At 40.5% G+C, this 25,106-nt stretch overlaps 1 protein-coding gene across 1 annotated transcript in view; it reads left to right on the top strand.

The window, feature by feature from the left end:
* The window catches only part of ssh2a (slingshot protein phosphatase 2a), a 155,144-nt gene that overhangs the window by 45,220 nt on the left and 84,818 nt on the right, over nt 1-25,106 (top strand). Inside the window, exon 2 of the mRNA XM_073053408.1 lies at nt 1,636-1,679. Coding sequence (XP_072909509.1) covers nt 1,636-1,679 — 44 coding nt within the window. The remainder of the gene's footprint in view (nt 1-1,635; nt 1,680-25,106) is intronic.

Below are 25,106 nucleotides of genomic sequence, written 5' to 3'. Positions count from 1 at the left end.
AGACCAAAAAAATGTATTGTAATCTATATAAAAATAAATTTAGAAGCTATCAGTTAGTTTAGAATGGATAATTCCAATACACTGAGTCACATATATTAGGACAAAGGAACACACTCAGGAATTATAATATCTTTTCTGATGATTTGTGATATTTAATCAGTTATTTTTCATTAATAGTGATTGGAAAATTCTCTCCTTTGCTGCCATCTGGTGGAAAACCAGTGTAAGTTGTTACATTGAAGCTTTTGGGTTCTTGTGCATTCATTTTAGGAAAAAATTGAGAGAGTAGAAAAAATAAAGCTGTTCTGCAGTCACTCTGGATAAAATAGATTCAGACCACTGGGAGAGCAGTTGGAAGGAGAAGGTCATTAAGATATGATAGGGAAGAAAGCGAACTATTTTTCACTTAATTAGAATATGCAGACGGCCTGGATTCGTGCCTTCTCCCTCCCAACATTTTATGAGGAGGGTAGATAGATGAGAAGAGTAATGAAGAAGGAAAACAGTGGAGTATGTGGTGAGAGTGGGATGACTCTTGGCAATGCAAGAGCTTATACAGCATAAAATCCCATTTTCTTCTGTAGTAAAGTGACTTGCACTGTGAAAGTGGAGGGAAGGCAGCCTTGCAGATTGGTAGAAAAGTGAGGGATATAAAATGCTACCAAGAGGAAAGAAACTGAAGGCAGATGAGTTGCTTATGTTGGACTGGGAAGATTAAAGATTGGAAAGCTGGATTTGGAATGATATTAGCAGCTTACAAATGACTGTGGGAACAGAACCTAGAATCAGAATCAGATTTATTATCACTGACATAGGTAGTGAAAATTGTTGTTTTGAGGCTATCGAGTGCAAGACATGAAAATTACTGTAAGTTACAAAATAAATAATTGTAAATAAGATGAATAATGAGGTTGTATTTCTAGACCGTTCAGAAATCTAATGACAGAGGAGAAGAAGCTGTTCTTTAAACTGGGTGTGGGTAAACCTGGCATTTAAAACAGTAGTCCCATTTTTAGTTTTTGTTTGCAGAATGTTTTACCTTGGTTATACTGGTTCGCATGACTAAGTAGCCCATAGTCTTTTCCATTTGAATTTGGTTTTCCTGTGTCAATTGACATTCATCTAGAATTTGCTGCCAAAACGCTAGTGTTTAATCACACATTAATCTTAATGTACAACTTGTCCAACAGCCTGAGGCTTGGAGGTAGTGCATAACTCGTGGTGGACAGTTTGTGCTGTTCCTTGAAAATATTACAATCAAAAGAACAGCAGGTGCTTAAAAATTTAAATAGATATGATAGGTGCTATAGGGTCAGAACTGATGAAAGGTCTCAGACGGAGATGTTAACTTTCCACAGATGCATACTGACCCACTGAATTTTTCAGCATTTTGTTTTTATTGTAAAAGTGGTAACCTATTTCCAACCTTCCCTTGAATTTTGTCACTTACAAGCTCATTATAGAAAGATATAACTGGTAGTTAATTGTACATTATTTTTCATTTTGTGATAATTATTACTGCAATGTCAATCAATCTTTCTAGTCTAAATGATTCATTCCCGAATGTAGTATTCTTGCGGGGATTTTTTTTTAAAGTTGTTTTTCTTAATCTTTGTTTCTTTTAAAACCTTGCAGGAGGCAGACAGTGTAGAAGAAGAACGCAGATCCCAGCCACGGAGGTAAGAACCGTCACTTAATTTTAACCCATCTATTTTTATTAATTTTTTGTTAAAAACAATTGAATTTGTCTGATAAGCCTTGATATTTTCAGAAATGATAGAACACTAATTTAGGACTTTAGTAATTATGTTTCTAAAATAATTATTCCCAATGGCTTTTGCCCTCTATCTAAAAGTTAAATCCTTCTTAAAATTTTAACCTTCAATAACATGATGGTGGCTGTTGGGTTGCAAACAGTTTTTATTCTTGTTTAACTTGAGGGGAAATAGTCCCTTTGCTACATGTGAACATAAAAATTTAGTCCTAAAATTATAAGGCAGTCCATGAGGGCGGCATGGTAACATTGTTTTTAGTGTAATGATTTACAGTGCCAGTGATTGGAAGATTGGGGTTCAGTTTGTGCCGCTTATCTGTAAGAGTTTGTATATTTTCCCTGTGGCCAAGTGGGTTGATGGTGCCAAAAGCATGGCAACACTGTTGGGCTGCTCCCAGCACAATTGCCGGAGTGTATTGGTTGTTGATATAAATGGCACATTTCACTGTATGCTTTGACGTACATGAAGCTAATCTTTAATGATGACAGGTAAGTTGCAGTAAATGGTTTTTAGACATGATTGCTTGATAATTAAAAGGACTTCTGATACCCATGTTATTTCCTTTTTGTGAAAACCTATTGATCTTCATAACTTTAAACAATTACGTCAAAGGTTAATTTGTTCTCTCATCACTTTAGAAACAGTCAACAACTGTGTTAAGCCAATTTTCATCCAACCTTGCAGTATAATAGAGAAGGCAGCAGAGTCGCAGAGGAGAAGGTACTGCTACAGGGATATCATATGGCTGCAGTAGCCCACATTGACTGTGCTCTTCAAGTTTCAGTTCACTACCTCTAGGTGGTGCCTAAATACATTCAAATTCTTGTGGAAGGGAAGGATGTGCATAATGATGTAAAAATCACAAACAAGGACCATTTATTCTTTTGGAGATGTCTCTCGTAATTGACATCTTTCATGGTGAGGATCATAGGAAATTTTTCAATGCCAGGTGCACTAGAATTATCTGTATGTGGCCCCATCACATGAGGCACAAGGCTGTCTTGAGGATTTGGAAGACAAAGCGACACTAAAGTTATTCAGAAAAACTATATGGCCTTTACTGTTTTGGAGAGATGTTGTTGTAAGTTTTTAAAACGCCCTTAATTCACTCAGTGTGCACATGTTAGTAAGCTATGGCTTATTGTGGAATCTGTGTAGGTGGAGATACTGCTGTGAAACAAGTCAGTGCTTGCAGTGGTTAAAATCATTTGGCTCCAGGCATCAATGCAAGTGATCAGTGATGGAGTTTGGTAAGAATGAAAGTATTGAATTTGAAACGCAGATTACAAGATTTTCTTGTCTGACTCAGGATAATAGCTTTACTTTGGCCCAGAAGGAAAATTGGTCTTGAAACCTACCTTGACTCTTCCAGCACCAACTTGAAATTATCATAGTGTTTTTAACATAACTAAATGATTTGGGGCACTTGTCAAGAGTGTTATCAAATAAAGTTGACATCAAATCACATTAGTGAAATTTTTGGATGTGTAACCAAAAGCTTGGTTTAAGAAGACTTAGCATCTAAGAAAAAATGGGGATGTTGTGGTAGGCAATTCCTGAGCTTGGAGCTTTAATGCCAGTGGCAGATCAATGTTGGGATAATCTAGGAGCCGAATTAAAGCTGCAGAACAATTGCAGATGAATAGAGATTGGAGGAGGTTACAAATAAGAAGAGTCGAGGGCATTGTAGGTTTTGATAAATAGGCTGAGAATTTAAATTTGGTTCTTATTTGGGCAATAGCCACAATGTAGATCAATTAGCATAAGGTATAATATTGTGTTTGCACAATTTTGGTATTTATTTGAAGTAAATTGCAAAATAAAGTATACAATGCTAGCTAGATGGTAATAAGAATGTTCAGCCTTGTGCCCTCTCTCCTTTATTCCTTCCTCTGCAGTTCTCTAATGCCTGAAGTGCATGACGTGAATAAAATAAACTTTCTATTCTGAAATGAAGTTTGACTGTCTGTAGGGCATCATTTAGAAGGAAGAATAAGGAGGCCATGTGCTCATTTGATAACGATGTTGTGGAGCAAAAGGATCTTGCACTACAGATTACTGTATTATTGAATTGACTTACATCCTTCACATACATGAGGAGTAAAAATCTATGTTACGCATCCGTCTAAATGTGCAACCAGAGTAATTCATATTAATTTATAATAAATAGAACAGTCAATGTAATATCGAGTACACTCAAATCAGTGTGAGTTGAATCAGTCTGATCGTCTGGTGGAAGAGGCAGTCCTGGAACCTGTTGGTCCTGGCTTTTATGCTGCGGTACCGTTTCCTGTTTCAGGTAGATGGAGCATGTCAGCCTGGGAAGGCAGTCCATCTAAGAGAGGAAAAACTGATTTCAAACCTCCACTGCCTTGCGGCCATGCCCACTTACGGGAAAGACTTCGGGAGCAAACCCTGAGGACAAATCCGAAGCTGGAGTCCGATGTTGCCTTCAACCTCATTCTGGCAACTCCTGCGATGACACTGGTGCCAAGCTGTATCGGTCCTTGCCCTTGGACAACATCAGTGGCATGGAGAGGGGAGACTTGCTGCATGGGTAACTGCTGGTCTTCCATACAACCTTGCCCAGGCCTGCACCCTGGAGAGTCCAGGCGCAGCTCCATGGCCTCACCATTTCCTGGATGGTAGCAGCTGGAATAGGTTGGGGGTGACTCAGGTCCCCAATGATCCTACTGGCCCCTTTTACACACCTGTCCTTGTAAATGTCCTGAATCGTGGGAAAGTCACAACTACAGATGCACTGGGCTGTCAGCACTATTCTCTGCAGAGTCCTGCTATTAAAGGAGGTACAGTTTCCATACCAGGCAGTGATGTAGCCAGTTGGGATCCTCTCAATTGTGCCACTGTAGAAAGTTCTTAGGATTTGGGGGCCAATACCAAACTTCCTCAACCGTCTGAGGTGAAAGAGGCATTGTTGTTGCTTTTTCACCACACAGCTGGTGTGTACAGACCATGTGAGGTCCTCGGTGATGTGGATAATGAGAAACTTAAAGCTGTTTACCTTCTCCATCCCAGATCCATTGATGTCAATAGGGGTTAGCCCGTCACCATTCCTCCTGTAGTGCACAACCAGCTGCTTTGTTTTTGCACTAACTTGGTTAATCGAGAAAGTGCCAGTTAGCCACAGGCATTTGTTTCCAAGTGGCTAGATTTGAAAAGCAGATAAAATAATAATAAACTTGTATAAAAGTGTAGTTAGATTATTTAGCTGGTTATTTGCATGGAATTATAGAAGAGTTGAAATTCTATACCAGTTATTAGTTTGAATGTATAGAATCTGAATAATTGCCCTACAAGTCATAAGCTTTTTTTTTATACTGCAAGTCAGTTGTTTATTTGATGTGATGGTGCAGTGATTATGAAAGAATTTATCTCAAAATAAATAATTAAATCCTGTTGCTTATGTTGCCTGAAAAACTTTAAAGACTGTGGTTCTTTGCCAATAAGTTCCATTTATGATGCTTTTCAAATAGTCATTAAAGTGACCTTTCTGCCTTAGTTAAATGGATTGAAGTGACAAAATAATTAAGTAAATTCTTGAACTCCCCATTGTTTAGTTTCATTTAGCACTAACAGATCATTTCATCGTAACCTTTTTCTGCATTTGAGCCCGTCTTCAACTCTTACTCATCAAGTCCTATTCATATTTTATGTACACTGTGGCCACTTTAGGCACATCTGCTCATTAATGGAATTTTATAATCAGTCAATCATGTGGAAGCAAGTCAATACATAAAAACTTGCAGATATGGTAAAGAGGTTCAGTTGTAGTGACCAAACATCAGAATGAGGAAGAAATATGATCTAGGTGACTGTGACTGTGGATTAATGAGTTAGAAACATAGAAAAGATACAGCACAACACAGGCTCATCAGCCCACAAAGCTGCGCCGAACATGTCCCTACCTTAGAACTACCATAGCCCTCTATTTTTCGAAGCTCCATGCAGCAGGAGTCTCTTAAAAGACCCTATCGTTTCCGCCTCCAACGCCACCCCCAGCTGCCCATTCCACGCACTCACCACTCACTGCATTAAAAACATACCCCTGACATCTCCTCTGTACCTACTTCCAAGCACCTTAGAACTATGCCCTCTCATGCTAGAGTTGATATGAGTATCTTGTAAATTGTTGATCTCCTGGGATTTTCATGCACACCAGTCTACAGAGTTTACATAGAATGGTGCAAAGAACAAAAAAAAATCTAGTGGGCTGCAGTTCTCTGGGCAAAAACACCTTGCTAATGAGAGAGGTCAGAAGAGAATGGCCAACTGGTTCGATCTGACAGGAAGGCAACAGCAACTCTAATAACAATGTGTTACAACAGTGGTATGCAGAAGAGCATCTCCAAATGTACAGTATGTCGAACCTTGAAATGGGTGGGCTACAGTAGCAGAAAACCATGAACATGCACTCAGTGGCTACTTTATTAGGACAGGAGGTACCTAATAAAGTGGCCATTGAGTATATCTTTAAGCGTATATGATTTTTATTCACTTTTGCTTCCTATGTTAGTCCTTATAGTTTCAAACATTTTTCTCGCATCTCATTATTGACTAACTAATTAAATTATATGTGAGTGCTCGCCCTTCAAAGGTATGTACAGTCGGCCCTCCGTATCCACGGGGGTTTGGTTCCAGGACCCCCCCACCCTGCGGATACCAAATTCCGCGGATGCTCAAGTCCCATATATAAAATGGTGTAGTATTTGCATATAACCTACGCACATCCTCCCATATACTTTAAATTATCTCTAGATTATTTATAATACCTAATACAATGTAACTGCTATGTAAATAGTTGTTATACTGTATTGTTTAGGGCAGGGGTCACCAACCTTTTTTGCACCGTGGACTGCCCGACGGTGGGGGTGTTATAGGTGTACAGGTGACAAGTCAACTATAAGTGGCTAATACACTCAATTTCATTTCTAAAAGGGTTTATCTAACAAATTTAATATTAAACACACAGTGCATATTTTCCTCGCATGAATATAGTGATAAGTCACTTATAAGTCAATAGCATCATAATATTTTAAGTAACGTTTGGGTATTAAACACACAGTGCATATTTTCCTCGTATGAACATGTAAAATCATTGCAATACACCAATATCGCTGAATCAGTGGGAGTTTTGGGCTTGTTTCCCTGCAACAGGACAGTCCCATTGAGGGGTGATGGGAGGCAGCCGATACTCGAAGGGGGTTCCTTATGTCCAGTCTATTCCTCAATTTAGTTTTCACTGCATTCATTGCAGATCACCCCGCTTCGCAGAGATATGATGTTGGAAATGGAAGCAACGTTTTCAGTGCTTTTGTAGCTATCTCAGGATATTCAGCCTTGACTTTGATGCAGAATGCTGGCAGAGATGTCACGCCAAACATACTTTTCAGCCCACTGCCATTTGCAAGCTCGAGGAGTTGATCTTCTTCCAGTGCTGACATGGATGATTCACTGGCGACATTCACAAATGGGTCACGGACCCATTCCTTTGCATGTCTTGGTTCATTTGTGGTTGGGAAGTAACACTCGAATTCTGTCGAGGGTGAAGATAGGTGATCGCGCACCAGCTGTGAGAAGGATAGTGCAGTCTCAGTCTCTCCCAAAATCTCAGCTATTGTTGGGAACATGTTAAATATGCCCCTGCCTACTCGCCGTCCCCACAGTTCCAGTTTGGCTTTCAAAGCAGACATTTTATCTGCCAACTTGAAGACAGTTGTAATTCTCCCCTGAAGTGACAAATTGAGTTCATTGAGCAGGTTGAAGATGTCACACAGATCAGCAAGTTTTGCTATCCATTCCTCGTCACTGAAGTGTGCTACCAGTGGTGATTTTTTTCCTGAAAGAAATCTCTGTAGCGGCGCTCTTAATTCAAAAACTTTGGCCAGGACTCTCCCCCTTGATCGCCACCTGACTTCAGTGTGTAAGAGAAGGCATTTGTGCTCTGCATCCATTTCCTCGCAAAGCTGCTCAAACAGACGTGAGTTGAGGGCTTTGGCTTTGATGGGATTGATAACTTCAACAATGTCACTCAATACACTGTTAAGATCAGGTGACATTTTCCGGCTAGCCAGCATTTCCCTGTGTATGACACAGTGTGTGCACTGGCATTCAGGAACATCCTCTTTGACACGGGTAGTGAAACCAGACAGCCGTCCAGTCATAGCTGCAGCTCCGTCTGTGCCTATTCCAACACAGAATGACCAGACCAGTTTACTTGACATGCAGTCTCAGAGCAGCAGCATTTGTGGAGGTGGTGGCTCTCAGTACTTGCATCTGTCCCACTTGCTCACATTTTTTCTGCTCAAAAAACTCAACAGGTTTGTCTTTAAGTGCAGGGTGCTTGGACTCAAGGTGCCAAAGCCGTTTTGGGGGCTTCATTGCCTCATTAGACAGTTTGTCTCCACATATCACACACAAGGGGCTTGGAGTGTGTGAGTCACCGGTTGCATTAAAGCCATATTTTATATATGACTCGTTGTATTTTCTGTTGAAGGAAGCTTTTTTTTTGCAGTCTTGGCCTCAGCTGTCTCTGCGTTATCATCATCGTCAGGCCTTTTATGTCCCCTACCACCTCTTCCAAAGAAACTCTCAAGCGACATTTGTTTTTTACTCATCGAGTAGTTGTAGGTTAATAACCCACTGATGACCTTGCATGCGTTCAAGTTCAACAGTGGGTGTGGCAAGGAATGAGGAAAGGTGCAGCTGACTCATATCGTTTCACATCGCCAAATCATATTGTTTCCTCGTGGCCCGGTAGCACATACTTTGCGGCCTGGTACCAGTCCGCGGCCCGGTGGTTGGGTACCACTGCTTTAGGGAATAATGACAAGAAAAAAAAGTCTGTACGTGTTCAGTACAGATGCAACCATTGTAGCTCTTCTGGTGATCTTTAAGTTCTTGAGGCTGTAGCGCTTTACATAGCTCGCCAGCCATTCCTTACTAGCCTTAAACTCTTCCCCTTGCTCACAACACAAGTAGCGAACAAATGAGACGCGAGGCAAACAATGCTCAAACGACGAGTGCTGGAGAGAACTTCCGGATTTTTTTTAATCCCGATCCGCGGATACAGAGGACTGACTGTTTTCAACTTATACTGTGAATACGCATTACCTAATACCTAATACGCATTACCTAATACCTAATACGGTACCTAATACCGCCCATGAGTCATCTTTAGTCTTTCCTGTCCATAATTCAGCGTGACATATTGCAGTGTTTTCTTAACTTGTCTCTTAAATTAAGTTACAAAGTCTTTGTATATTTTTGGGGGAACTAACTAGTGTGACAGGTGAGAGTATATTCAAGGATGATATTTTTATGCACTTCTGGAAAGCATTCATCAAATCTTATGAGTTGGTTAACACAAAGTAGAGTATGGGTTTGGCACGTGCAGTGTAGAATGTGCAGAGGGATATCCACAGATTAAGTGAAGATTCAGAACTGTGGCAGCTGGTCTTTACTGTAAGAAAGCAAGAGAATATATATATTTCAACTCAAGAGGCTGATGTGAATGGAAAGTGTTTAGGAATTGTTAATGAGTAGAGATTTGCAGGTTGGGGGTTGGAATTAAGTGGGTGGGTTGAGCAAGTTCATAGATCACTGAAATCTAGTGGATAGGAATGTTTAGAAAAAGCCTTTCAATCTTAGGTTTTCTTTCAAAAGCAGTAAAATTTGTGCCTTTAGGAGGTCTAGTTATTCCCAATGTAGTCTAAAGCATATAGTTCTGGGAACTGCATGCCAGAAAGGAGATTGGCCATGGCTGAGATACCGCATAAACATGAAATAGTACCACAGCTATAAGGATTGAATTGAACACAATTTGTATAAATTTCTTGTTCACTTGAGCACGGAAGATTGAAGTGGTGAACTAACTGAGGTTGAAGGTAAAAGGTTTGATAATATAGATGGTGAAAAGCAATTTTTTTATTAATGGGAGAATTTAGAACAAGAATCAGAATTGCAACAGCATTGAGTCTGTGTCCGCTCTGTAAAGAGTAATCTACTAAATACCATTCCTTTGCACTCCCCCATAGCTCTGTGATTCTATTCTTTCAGAATGTTGCAATGGAATCTGCTCCCACAATTGTTGCACTCTGGACCCTGACTATGCAATGTGTTTTTAAAGAACTAATTTTCCCATGTAACTTTAAATTCTTTTGCCAGTCAGTATCAATCTATGACCCTTTAGTTCATTAACCCTTTACCAATGGAAACAGCTTCCCTCTACCTACTCTGTCTGTGCTGTTAAAGATTTTAAATTTCTTTATCAGATCTCTACATAATCCTGTCAGTTCCGATGAGAACACCCTAGCAGCTTCAATCTATGCACGTAACTAAAATCCCTCATTCCTGACATTGTTTCAGTAAATCCTTTTTGCATCCTCTCTAAAGCCTTTACATCTGTCCCAAAATATGGCAACTAGGACTTGATGATGAACTGCAGTTATAACTGAATCATTATTTGAAAAAGCTACTTTCTGTTTTTTTTCTTGTGTACTGTACACAGTACATTTCTTTATGAAGAGAAGTGTCCTGAATGCATTTCACCCACTTTTTCCAATCTGCCTTGACACATCAACAAACTATGCATCTATGCCTCCAGTTGTCTTTTAAATTTTTTTTATTGAATTTTCAAATAGGTTACAGAAAGAAAAAAAAATTATCAACCCTTCCCCCTCGCCTTAACCCCTCCCCCCTAACATATCCCTGTAGAAAAAAAAGAGAAGAAAAAAGAAAGAAAGAATGCCTGGATATCGGAAGATCCCCACATGCTCCACGGAGTTCATAATAGCTTTAATATGTATATTTATTTCTTTCCCCAGATAACCAATAATTTTATCTTCGGAGCACCTATATATTTAATCGTATTTTTTGTAAATAAGGGTGCCAAATTTTCAGAAATATTTCATATTTATCTCTTAAATTACAAGTAATTTTTTCGTGGAATGCAGATAAAAATTTCTTTCTTCCAACTATTTATACTTAAGTATGAATCCAATTTCCAAGTAACTGCAGTAGCCTTTTTGGCTACTGCCAATGCAATTTTTTTGAATTCTTTCTGATATTTATTCAATTTGGATTTCGATTTTATCCCTTCAATATCGCCTAGTAAAAATAATGCTGGATTATGTGGAAGTTGTATTCCAATAATTTGTTCCAGTAAAACTCTTAAATTTATCCAAAAAGGTTGAATTTTAAAACAAGACTAAATAGAGTATAAAAAAGTACCAATTTCTTGATTACATCGAAAACATTGATCAGATAAATTTGAGTTTAAGCTATTTATTTTTTGTGGTGTAATATATATTTGATGTAAAAAGTTATATTGTACTAATCTTAGTCGAACATTTATTGTATTTGTCATACTGTCAAGACATAATCTTGACCAACTCGTTTCATCAATTTTAATATTCAAATCAGTTTCCTATTTTTGTCTTGACTTATGAATTCTTTGTTTAATTGCCTGTTTTTGAATCAAATTATACATACAAGAAATAAATTTTTTAATTTTTCCTTTATGAATTAAAGTTTCTATTTCAATAGGTTTCGGCAATAACATTGTTTGACTCAGTTTATCTCTTAAATAAGCCCTTAATTGGAAATAACAGAAAAGAGTGTTATTATTTATATTTATTCTTTAATTGGTCAAATGACATTAATATACCTCCTTCAAAACAGTCTCCTATATATCTAATCCCTTTGTGAAACCAGTTATATAAAAGTTGATTATCCATTGTAAAAGGGATAAGTTTATTTTGAATTAAAGGTCTCTTTGCTAATAAATGTTGATGATGAGATAAAGAAATCTTTATCTTATTCCATAAATCAATCAAATGTTTTAGTATAGGAGATTCTTTCTTTTCTCGTATCCATTTAGATTCCCATTTATATATAAAATCTACTGGTATATTTTCTCCTATTTTATCTATCGTAGATTCCGGACTACAGAGCGCACCTGATTAAAAGCCGCTGGCTCTAATTTTAGAAATAAAATCAATTTTTTACTTGTAAAGGCCGCACCGGATTTTCGGCTGCAGGTGTCCCACGTTGTAGTATGAGATATTTACACAGAAAGATATTACACGTGAGGATTTTTTAACTTTTAATTAAATCCATATGGTAACAAAAACAAATACATATTGCAAATGCTTTTTTTCGAACCGTGCCCGTAACGCGGCTACTTTTAAATATACGTTGCGTATACTTCTTTACTGAACAACATTCCAATATCTCCTAACGACTGGTAAAAAATATATATACTGCAGCCTACCAGGAAAAGTTATTGATCGCCTTTAACTTAAAAGCAGCGTTTTCGCTCCGCTGCTCCCCCCCCGCCGTCCCGTTTTATCGCAAACGGCATTTAAAAGCAGCGTTTCGCTCAGATCTAATGCCGCTCCGTCGCTCGCCCCCTCCTTCCCGTTTATCGCAAACTGGTATCCCACAAGACGCGGCGAAACCGGGTGTGACGTCATAGCATCCCGCGATGTAGTACAGAAAACAAATATAGTTAAAACTCTTCTAACTTTAACTAGAAAATGAATTACTAAGCGAAAATATTATAAACTAAATAACTGCCATAAAGGCAGCACAATGCTTTTCTTCGAGTGTTTTCCATGTTGATGAGGGTGAGTACAAATGACTGATTTACAATAATTTAATTGTGAAAGTGCGCTTGATTTATCGTACAATTTCATTGGACCTCTGTGAACTACTCATCAATTTTATTGGTCTACTGTTACGAGGCAAAATGTTTTCGGCGGCATGAAAAAAAATCATGTATTAGCCGCTCCGTTTTAAAGGCCGCAAAGTTCAAAGCTGTTCAAAATGTGGGAAAAAAGTAGCGGCTTAAAATCCGGAATCTACGGTAATTCTATTCTAATCCATGTCAGTTTATCTTCATCAAAAAAAGATGCAATAAATCTGAGTTGATTTGCTTTGTAATAATTCTTAAAATTTAGTAATTGTAACCCTCCTAGGTCAAATTTCCATGTCAATTTTCCAACGATATTCTTGACATCTTAGCTTTCCAAAGGAATTTCCTCACACATTTATTTAACTCTTGAAAAAACTTATGCGGTAATTGTATTGGTAGTGTTTGGAATAAATATTGTAATCTAGGGAATATATTCATTTTTACAGCATTGACTCTACCTATTAATGTTATTGGTAACATCATCCATTTATCAAGATCCTCTTGAATTTTTTTCAATAATGGCAAATAATTTAATTTATATAAATTCTTTATATCATTATCAACTCTTATACCTAAATACTTTATACCATTTATTGGCAATCTAAATTGAGTTATTAATCGACATTGACTATAATCTCCTTTAGTAAGGGGTAGAATTTCACTTTTATCCCAAATTATTTTGTACCCTGATATTTTCCCATATTCTTCCAATCTAGAAGATAATTTACGCAACGAATGCAATGGGTTAGTTAGATAAATCAGAACATCATCAGCAAATAAATTAATCTTGTATTCCTCCTGATTAACTCTGAAACCCATAATATCTGAGTCAGTTCTAATTAATTCAGCTAATGGTTCTATCGCCAACACAAATAAAGCAGGTGATAATGGACAACCTTGGCTAGTTGACCTTGTTAACTGAAATGATGTTGAAATTTGGCCATTTGTCACCACTTTAGCTTGAGTCCGAGGCTTCTTCATGGTGGCCGGCCCGGCTTGTACTGTCTTCAAAGTAGTAGTTTTCTTCTTGTGTCTGTTTAGGAGGCATATCTAAGGAAAATCCTGAGTAGTTTAGACGTAGTTTTTAGAAAATATTTACTAACTTTTCTTCACTTAAACATTAATTTATTAGTTTTTTACGGGAGAGCTGGATTTCCACGTCTCGATCCTACGTCATCACGTGATGTCCCCCCACCTCCAGTTGTCTTGTACACATTTTATAAGTGTACGCACTAGGTTTTATATTCCCTCTTATTTTGTTCCTATCAAAATATTTCACATTATGTTTCCTAATACTATATTTTATCTGTTGCCCATCTACCCAATCCACCTGCCTGTCCATATCTGTGAAGTTTGAAACAATCTTGCAAGATTCACTGCATTTCCAAGTCTTGTAACATATGCAGCACTGAAAAATTGTGTTCTGTACAATCAAATCCAAATAATCAATGTAAGAAAAGTAGTGGGCTTGGGGAACAGCACTCTGCACTACCTTTAGCCCAGATATCATTTTTCACTACTTCTATTGCCAATTTTCTATGCAAGTTGCTTCAGTCTCTTTTGGCCTTCACTGTGAATGGCTGGCATAGAATGTAGAACTCTTACCAAATATCTTTTGAAAGACTTCATTTACCATGCCAACTGCATTTCCATCACCAACCCTCTCAATTACTTAATCAAAAACCTCAATCGATCTAAATATGTACAGTGGCACGTAAAAGTTTGGGCATCCCTGGTCAAAATTTCAGTTACTGTGAATAGCTAAACGAATAAAAGATGACTTGATTTCCAAAAGGCATAAAGTTAAAGATGACACATTTCTTTAATATTTTAAGCAAGATTACTTTTTAATTTCCATTTTTTTACAGTTTCAAAATAACCAAAAAAAGGAAAAGGGCCCGAAGCAAAGGTTTGGGCACCTTGCATGGTCAATACTTAGTAACACCCCCTTTGGCAAGTATCATAGCTTATAAATGCTTTCTGTAGCCAGCTAAGAGTCTTTCAGTTCTTGTTTGGGGGAGTTTTTGTCCATTCTTCCTTGCAAAAGGCTTCTAGTTCTGTGAGATTCTTGAGCCATCTTGCATGCACTGCTCTTTTGAGGTCTATCCACAGATTTTCGATGATGTTTAGGTCAGGGGACTGTGAGGGCCATGGCAAAACCTTCAGCTTGCACCTCTTGAGGTAGTCCATTGTGGATTTTGAGGTGTGTTTCAGATCATTATCCTGTTGTAGAAGCCATCCACTTTTCATCTTTGGCTTTTTTTTTTACAGACAGTGTGATGTTTGCTTCCAGAATTTGCTGGTATTTAATTGAATTCATTCTTCCCTCTACCAGTGAAATGTTCCCTGTGCCACTGGCTGCAACACAAGCCCAATGCATGATCGATCCACCCCCGTGCTTAACAGTTGGAGAGGTGTTCTTTTCATGAAATTCTGCACCCTTTTTTCTCCAAACATACCTTTGCTCATTGCAGCCAAAAAATTCTATTTTAACTTCAGTCCATAGGACTTGTTTCCAAAATGTATCAGGCTTGTTTAGATGTTCCTTTGCAAACTTCTGACGCTGAATTTTGTGGTGAGGACGCAGGAAAGGTTTTCTTCTGATGACTCTTCTTTGAAGGTCATATTTGTGCAGGTGTCGCTGCACAGTAAAACAGTGTACCGCCACTCCAGAGTCTGCTAAATTTCCTGAAGGTCTTTTGCAGTCAAACGGGGGTTTTGATTTGCCTTTCTAGCAATCCTATGAGTAGTTCTCTTGGAAAGTTTTCTTGGTCTTCCAGACCTCAACTTGACTTCCACCATTACTATTAACTTAATTACATTACGAACTGAGGAAACAGCTACCTGAAAACGCTTTGCTATCTTCTTATAGCCTTCTCCTGCTTTGTGGGCATCATTTATTTTAATTTTCAGAGTGCTAGGCAGCTGCTTAGAGGATCCCATGGCTGCTGATTGTTGGGACAAGGTTTGAGGAGTCAGGGTATTTATAAAGCTTTGAAATTTGCATCACCTGGCCTTTCCTAATGATGACTGTGAACAAGCCATAGTCCTAACAAGCTAATTAAGGTCTGAGACCTTGATAAAAGTTATCTGAGAGCTCAAATCTCTTGGGGTGCCCAAACATTTGCATGCCACTGTATTGGCAGGGTTATTGTCCTGTGATTAGGTTATGGTTAATCAGGTTTGTTGGGGTTGTTGGAGCAGCATAGCTTGATGGGCCAGAAGGACCTTCTCCATGCTGTGTTACTAAATAAAAATAAAAATAAATAATCAATTATGCAGTATCCTTGTTAATTATGTCTAATCATAAGAACATAAGATATAGAAGCAGAATTAGTGCATTTGGCCCATCAAATCTTCTTTGCCATTTCACCATGGCTGATCCGTTTCCCTCTCAACTCCATTTTCCTGCCTTTTCCCCATAACCTCTCACACTCTGACTAATGAAGAACCTATCAGCTTCCACCTTAAATACACTCAATAACCTGGTCTCCACAGCTGCATGTCAAAGATTCTTGAAAGATCATCGTTACTGCCTCTGCAATCTCTCCAGCTACTTTCTTGAGAACCCAACGGTGCATTCCATTAGGTCCAGGAGATTTATCCACCTTCAGTCCATTAAGCTTCCTGAGTACCTTCTCAGTCATAATTTTCACTACACATACTTCACTTCCCTGACACTCTTGAATGTCCGGTATACTGCAGATGTCTTCCACTGTGAAGACTGATGCAAAATATGCATTCAGTTCCTCTGCCATCTCTGCGTCTCTCATTACAATATCTCCAGCGTAATTCTCTATTGGTCCTGTATCTACCGTCATCTCTCTTTTACTCTTTATATACTTTAAAAAGTTTTTAGTATCTTCTTTGATATTAGTCGTCATTTTTCCCTTCCTAATGACATTCTTAGTTTCAGTCTGCATGTTTTTAAAAGCTTCCCAATCCTCTATCTTCCCACTAGTTTTGGCTTCATTGTATGCCCTCTCTTTTGCTTTTACTTTGGCTCTGATTTCACTTGTCAGCCATGGTTGTGAACTACTTCTTATTTGGAATACAGTCGGCCCTCGTTATCCGCGAGGGATTGGTTCCGGGACCTCCCGCGGATACCAAAAAACGCGGATGCTCAAATCCCTTATATAAAATGGCGTAGTGTTTGCATATAACCTACGCACATCCTCCTGTATACTTTAAATAATCTCTAGATTACTTATAATACCTAATACAATGTAAATGCTATGTAAATAGTTGTTATACTGTAATGTTTAGGGAATATTGACAAGAAAAAAACCTGTACATGTTCCTCTCGCTCACACCACAAGCAGTGAATGAGCGAGATGCCAATTCTCCCTTGATCTTTACGTTCTTGAGGCTGTAGCGCTTTACATAGCCAGCCAGCCATCCCTTACTAGCTTTAAACTCTTTTCTCTCGTTCTCATCAACCCCGTCACAGTAGTGCTCATAGAGACTAAGAGCTTTTTCACGTATAATTTGGCCTTCGACAGGGATATGCTTCTGTGACGTGTCCTCTAGCCACACACTTAATGCTTTCTCAGTCTTCGCAAGCACTTTTATCACGAACCAGAGAGACCATTTTTGCCATTGTAGGGGCAGCACTAACACTTACACGAATTTCAGCTTCTTTCTGCTTTATTGTGCGAATGCTTGATTCGTTCTTACCGACCTTACGACCCACTTCAGAAAGCGACATGCCACTTGTCAAAAGATCTGATATTTCTACTTTCTAGGTGAGAGATAGCACTTTACACTCCCTCTTAGCCTTTGAGGAATTGCCTTGACCACATAATTGCTTTTTAGGAGCCATTTTTTCACAGGAACAAAGTAGCGAACAAATGAGATGCAAGGTGAATAATGCTCGAGCAACGAGTGCTGGAAGAGCACTTCCGGGTTTTCTCGATTCATGGTTGGTTGAATTCACACATGCAGAAACTCCAGCCATTTCTGCTTTACTGGCCTTCCTGCTAGTGTCCCTTTCCAGTCAACCTTGGCCAGTTCCCCTCTCATGCCATTGTAATTTCCTTTATTCCACTGAAATACTGACACATTGGAATATAGTTTCTCCTTCTCAAATTTCAAAGTGAACTCGATCATATTGTGATCACTGTGCCCCCAAGGGTTCCTTAACCTTAAGCTCTCTTATCACCTCCCGATCATTGCACAGCACCCAATCCAGCACAGTCGATCCCCTAGTGAGCTCAACAACAAGCTGTTCTAAAAAGCCATCCCTTAGACATTCTACAAATTCTCTCTCTTGAGGTCCAGTAGTATCCTGGTTTTCCCAATCCACTTTCATGTTAAAATCCCCAACGATTATCATGACATTGCCCTTCTGACATGCCTTTTCTATCTCCTGCTGTAATTTGTAATCCATACCCTGGCTGCTGTTTGGAGGGCTATATACAACTGCCGTTAGGGTCCTTTTATCCTTGCCATTTCTTAACTCAACCATTAGGAACTCTACACCTTCCGATCCTACGGCATCCCTTTCTAATGATTTAATATTATTTCTTTACGCAGGGCCACACCACCTCCTCTGCATACTAACCTATCTTTCCGATACATGTATATATCTTCGGGCATTCAGCTTCCAATGGCAGCCGTCCTTTAGCCAAGTTTCAGAGATGGCCACAACATCATACTTGCCAATCTATAGCTGAATTTAGATAGTCCATTTTATTTCTTATGCTGTGCGCATTCAAATATCACACTTTCAGTCCAGTATTTGTTGCTTCCTGTTTTAACTGCACCACGCCTCTATTGCCCTGTAACACATTCCATGCCTCTGATTATGCCTCATCTTCTGCCTGTCCTTTCTATCAACTCTGTTGCAAGCTATCTTTGATTTATTTCTGTTTTCCCCTTCCTAAGCCCTATCACTCCAGTTCCCATCCCCCTGCCAAATTAGTTTAAACCCTCCCTAACAGCTCTATTAAACCTGCCTGCTAGGATATTATACCCCTTTGGGTTCAGGTGTAACCCATCCTTTTTATACAAGTCATACCTCCCCCAGAAGAGGCTCCAATGATCTAGGAACCGGAAGTTCTGCCCGCTACACGATTCTCTCAGCCACGCAATAATATGCCTAATCATGCTATTCTTGTGCTTGCTAGCAACGACACAGGCAGCAGTCCTAAGATTACTACCCTGGAAGTCCTGCTTTTCAGCTTCCTACCCAACTCCCTGAATTCTCTCTTCAGGACCTCCTCCCTTTTTCTACCTATGTCATTGGTACCAACTTGTACCAAGACTTCTGGCTGTTCACCCTGTCCCTTTAGAATACTCTGCACCCAATCTGACACATCCCATACCCTGGCACCTGGGAGGCAACACACCATGCGGGTATCTCTTGGTAGGCTGATAGAACCTTCTGTCTATTTCCCTCACTATGGAATCCCCTATGACTACTGCATTCCTCATCTTCTCTTCCTTCTGCACCACGGAACCAGGCTCAGTGCTAGAGACCCGATCGTCATGGTCGTCCTCTGTCAGATCACCCTGCTCAATAGCATCCAAAACAAGATAACAGTTACTGAGGGGGATGGCCAGAGGCGTGCTCTCTACTATCTGAGCTCTTCCCATCCCTTCCCTGACAGTCAGCCACTTATCTAATTCCTGCAACCTCTGGGTGACTAACTCCTTGTAGCTGCTATCTACCTCCTGCTCACTTTCCCTTATAAGTTGTCAGTCATCAAGCCGCAGCTCCAGATCCCTAACACTGTCTCTCAGAAGCTGCATCTCAGTGTACCTGGTGCAGATGTGGCTATCTAGGAGACTGGAAGAATCCTAGGATTCCCACATCTGACACCCAGAGCAAAGTATTAACCCTACAGACATGCTCTCTATTCCTCAGGGAAAAAAAATGCAAGGGGAAAAGCCTTACCGCTCTGCCTCAAACTACTCCGTTGGTGACTCCAGTGTCTCCCTTTTATCCCTGAACCTTCCTTGCTCTGCAACTCACGATTGCTGCGCCGGTTATAGATGAGTTCCCGCAAAGCTTTCCCCTTTTTAGCTTTGCTCCTGGACCTGTGTGCTGCCTCCTCTCTCGCCACCTTACAATTGGTGCACAGGTTATATGCTTGATTCATCTAATTTCCATTAATGTTCCTCCTCCCCTTCTTACCCCATCTTTTATTTATTTATTTATCTATCCATCCATCCATCCATCCATCCATCCATCCATCCATCCATCCATCCATCCCTCCCCCCCTCCCTCTCTCCCTCCCTCCCTCCCTCCATCCCTCCCTTTTTTTTCTTCTCTCTGCTCCACTCACAATCACTCCTTGCCTGTTCTGCATCTCCCTCTGGTGCCCCCCTACCCCTTTCTTTCTCCCTAGGCCTCCTGTCCCATGATTCTTTCCCTTCTCCAGCTGTGTATCCCTTTTGCTAATCAACTTTCCATCTCTTATCTCCTACTGTCTTCTCCTATCATTTCTGATTTCCCCCTCCCCCTCCCACTTTCATATCTCTTACTATCTTTTCTTTCAGTTAGTCCTGACGAAGGGTTTCGGCCCGAAACGTCGACTGTACTTCTTTCTATAGATGCTGCCTGGCCTGCTGCGTTCCACCAGCTTTTGTGTGTGTTGCTTGAATTTCCAGCATCTGCAGATTTCCTCGTACATGCCATTTATTTGGCTTTTATGTGGGCTTTGACTTTCCTTGTCAACCATGGTTGCATTATCCTACCTTTTAAAATACTACTACTTTGGTATGCCTTCCAAATTGCTCAGAAATTGCTCCAGTTATTGCTGCTTTGCTATCATTCTTGCTAGTGTCCCTTTCCAATCAACTCTGGCCAGCTCTTCTCTCATGCCTCTGTTATTCCCTTTACTCCACTGTAATACTGATATATTTGGCTTTATGTTCTCAGTGTCAAATTGCAGGGTGAATTCTATCATATCATGATCATGGCCTCACAAGGCTTCCTTTACCTTAAGCTCGCTAATCAAATCCAGTTCATTACATAACACCCAGTCCAGAATAGCTGAGCCCCTAGTGGACTCAACAGCAAGCTACTCTAAAACCACAAGCACGAGAAGATCTGCAGATGCTGGAAATCCAAGCAACACACATAAAATGCTAAGGCAAAGGGTCTCAGCCTGAACTGTCAATTGTTTACTCTTTTCCATGGATGCTGCTTGGCCTGCTGAGTTCCTCCAGAATTTTGTGTGTGAACCTACTCTGAAAACACCTCGTAGGCATTCTTTAAATTCCTTCTCTTGTGATCCAGCACCAACCTGATTTCCCAATCTACCTGCATATTGAAATCCCCCATGACTATTGTAACATTGTCCTTTTGACATGCCTTTTCTATCTTCCGTTGTAATTTATAGCCCACATCCTGACTACTGTTTGAAGGATTCCCATCAGGGGCTTTTTACCCTTGTGGTTTCTTTAACTCTACCCACAAGGATTCTATATCTTCCGATCTTTAAAACAGCTTTTAAAGATGTTGATTTAATTTTTTTTTACCAGCAGAGCCATGCCAACCCCCTACCCTCATGCCTGTCCTTTTGATACAATGTGTATCCTTGGATGTTAAGCTCCCAACTATAATCTTTCAGCCACGACTCAGTGATGCCCACAACGTCATACCTGCCAATCTCTAACTGTGCTACACGATCATCTACCTTATTGTGTTAACTGCGTGCATTCAAATATAACATCTTCAGTCCTGCATTTATCACCCTTTTCAATTTTGCCCCCCGTTACACTGCAAGTTATCCCACTGTCTTCAATTTTGCCTTATCATCTGCTTGTCCTTCCTGACAGTCTCACTATACAATGCCTCTGCTTATGTACCAACTGCCAGTTGTATCACTTTGGTTCATATCCCCGCCAAATTATTTTAAACCCTTCCCAATAGTTCTAGCAAACCTGCCTGTAAGGATGTTGGTTCCCCTATGGTTCAGGTGTAACCTGTCCCTTTTGTACATGTCGTACCTTCCCCAGAAGAAATCCCGTTCTAGGGCATTGGTGTTTTCATACCAGGCTGTGATGCAGTTTGTCAATACAGTTATAAATATAAAGCAAGTAGAGCAGACGGCTAAGCACACAGCCTTGAGGTGCAGCTGTGCTGAAGGAGGTCGTGGAGGAGATGTTGATGCCTTTTTCATAGAAACATAGAAAGCCTACAGCACAATACAGGTCCTTTGGCCCACAAAGCTGTGCCGAACATTTCCTTACCTTAGAAATTACCTAGGGTTATCCATAGCCCTCTATTTTTCTAGGCTCCATATACCTATCCAGGAGTCTCTTAAAAGATTGTATCTGCCTCCAACACTGTCGCTAGCAGCCCATTCCACACACTCACCACTCTGCGTTTTAAAAAAAACCAAAACAAAACTTATGCCTGACATCTCCTCTGTACCTACTTCCAAGCACCTTTAAAACTGTGCCCTCTCATGCTAGCCATTCTAGCCCTGGGAAAAAGCCTCTGACTATCCACATGATCAATGCCTCTCATCACCTTATACACCTCTATCAGGTCACCTCTCATCCTCCGTCGCTCCAAGGAGAAAAGGCTGAGTTCACTCAACCTATTCTAATAAGCCATGCCCCCAATCCAGGCAACATCCTTGTAAACAACACACACAAAATGCTGGTGGAACACAGCAGGCCAGGCAGCATCTATAAGGAGAAGCACTGTCGACGATTCGGGCTGAGACCCTTCGTCAGGAACATCCTTGTAAATCTCCTCTGCACCCTTTCTATGGTTTCCATGTCCTTCCTGTAGTGAGGTGACCAGAATTGAACATAGTACTCCCAAGTGGGGTCTGACCGGGGTCCTATCTCACTGCAACATTACCTCTCTTCAACTCAATCCCATGATTCATGAAGGCCAATGCACGGTGTACCTTCTTAACCACAGAGTCAACCTGTGCAGCAGGTTTGAGTGTCCTATCGACTTGGACCCCAACAGCCCTCTGATCCTCCATACTGCCAAGAGTCCTACCATTAATGCTATATTCTGCCGTCATATTTGACCTACCAAAATGAACCACCTCACACTTACTCTATCTGCCATTTCTCTGCCGAGTCTTGCATCCTATCAATGTCCTGCTGTAACCTCTGACAGCCCTCCACTATGCACAACACCCCCAAGCTTTGTGTCATTAGCAAATTTACTAACACACCCCTCCACTTCCTCATCCAGGTCACTTATAAAAATCACGAAGAGTAGGGGTCCTAGAACAGATCCCTGAGGCACACCACTAGTCACCGACCTCCATGCGGAATATGACCCGTCTACAACCACTGTTTGCTTTCTGTGGGCAACCCTGTTCTGGATCCACAAAGCAATGTCCCCTTGGATCCCATGCCTCCTTACTTTCTCAATAAGCCTTGCATGGGGTACCTTATCAAATGCCTTGCTGAAATCCATATACACTACATCCTGCTCTTCTTTCATCAATGTGTTTAGTCACATCCTCAAAAGATTCAGTCAGGCTCATAAGGCATGACCTGCCTTTGACAAAGCCATGCTGACTATTCCTAATCATATTATGCCTCTCCAAATGTTCATCAATCCTGCCGCTCAGGATCTTCTCCATTAACTTACCAACCACTGAAGTAAGACTCACTGGTCTATAGTTTCCTGGGCTATCTCTACTCCCTTTCTCGAATAAGGGAACAACATCTGCAACCCTCCAATACTCCAGAACCTTTCCTGTCCCCATTGATGTTGCAAAGATCATTGCCAGAGGCTCACCAATTTCCTCCCTCACTTCCCACAGTAGCCTGGGGTACATCCCATCCGGTCCCGGTGATTTATCCAACTTGATGCTTTCCAAAAGCTTCAGCACATTCTCTTCCTTAATAGCTACATGCTCAAGCTTTTTAGTCCGCTGCAAGTCATCCCTACAATCGCCAAGTTCTTTTTCCGTTGTGAATACTGAAGCCAAGTATTCATTAAGTACCTCTGCTATTTCCTCCAGTTCCATACACACTTTCCCACTGTCACACTTGATAGGTCCTATTCTTTCACGTCTTATCCTCTTGCTCTTCACATACTTGTAGAATGCCCTGGGGTTTTCCTTAATCCTGTCTGCCAAGGCCTTCTCATGGCCCCTTCTGGCTCTCATAATTTCATTCTTAAGCTCCTTCCTGTTATCCTTATAATCTTTTAGATCTCTATCATTACATAGTTTTTTGAACCTTTTGTAATCTCCTCTTCTTGACTAGATTTATAACAGCCTTTGTACGCCACAGTTCCTGTACCCTACCATCCTTTCCCTGTCTCATTGGAATGTACGTACACAGAACCCCACACAAATATCCCCTAAACATCTGCCACATTTCTTCCGTACATTTCCCTGAGAACATCTGTTTCCAATTTATGCTTCCAAGTCCCTGCCTGATAGCCTCATATTTCCCCTTACTCCAATTAAACATTTCCCTAACTTGTCTGTTTCTTTCTCTCTCTAGTGCTATGGTAAGGGAGATAGAATTGTGATCACCGTCTCCAGAATGCTCTCACACTGAGAGACCCGACACCTGACCAGGTTCATTTCTCAATACCAGATCAAATACAACCTCTCCTCTTGTAGGCTTATCTACATATTGTGTCAAGAAACCTTCCTGAACACACCTAACAAACTCCACTCCATCTGAACCCCTCACTCTAGGGAGATGCCAATTAATATTTGGGAAATTAAAATCTCCCACCACAACACCCGTGTTATTATTACTCCTTTCTAGAATCTGTCTCCCTATCTGCTCCTTGATGTCTTTTATTATTGGGCGGTCTATAAAAAATGACCCAGTAGAGTTATTGACCTCTTCCTATTCCTAACTTCCACCTACAGAGAATCCGTAGACAATTCTTCCATGACTTCCTCCTTTTTTGCAGCTGTGACACTATCTCTGATCAACAGTGCCGTGCCCCCACCTCTATTGCCTCCCTCCCTGTCCTTTCTAAAACATCTAAAGCCTGGCACCTGAAGTAGCCATTCCTGCCCCTGCACCATCCAAATTTCTGTAATGGCCACAATATCCACAATATCATAGCTCCAAGTGCTGATCCATGCTCTAAGCTCATCCATTTTGTTCATAATACTCCTTGCATTAAAATAGACACGTCTCAAACCATCGGTCTGAGTGCATCCCTTCTCTATCACCTGCCTATCCACTGTCTCGCACTGTCTCCAAGCTTTCTCTATTTGTGAGCCAACCATCCCTTCCTCTGTCACTTCAGTTCGGTTCCCACACCCCCCCCCCCCACCCCCAGTTTTCATACTGACTCAGGACTGCAAGTGAGGAAATAGAGAATCCAATTGCACACGGAGGTATTGCGGCCAAGGTCTTGAAGCTTATTGATCAGTTTTGAGGGAATGATGTTACGAATGCCGAGCTGTAGTCGATAATGAGCATTCTGATGTATGCATCTTTGCTATCTAGATGTTCCAGGATTGAGCTAAGAGCCGAAGAGGTGACATCTGCTGTGGACCTATTGTGCCAGTAAGCAAGTTCGAGCTGTTTCAGGTCACTTCTCAGGAGAAGTTGATGTGCTTCATCACCAACCTCTCAAACCACTTTAATCACTGTGAATGGAAGTGCTGCTGGGTAATCTGAGGCAACAGTCCAGAGATTACTACATTTCA

Source organism: Hemitrygon akajei, chromosome 8 (assembly GCF_048418815.1).
Source record: "Hemitrygon akajei chromosome 8, sHemAka1.3, whole genome shotgun sequence".
Classification (NCBI taxonomy): domain Eukaryota; kingdom Metazoa; phylum Chordata; class Chondrichthyes; order Myliobatiformes; family Dasyatidae; genus Hemitrygon; species Hemitrygon akajei.
Note: the sequence above shows the minus strand (reverse complement) of the source record. Positions and strands in the feature narration are given on the sequence as shown.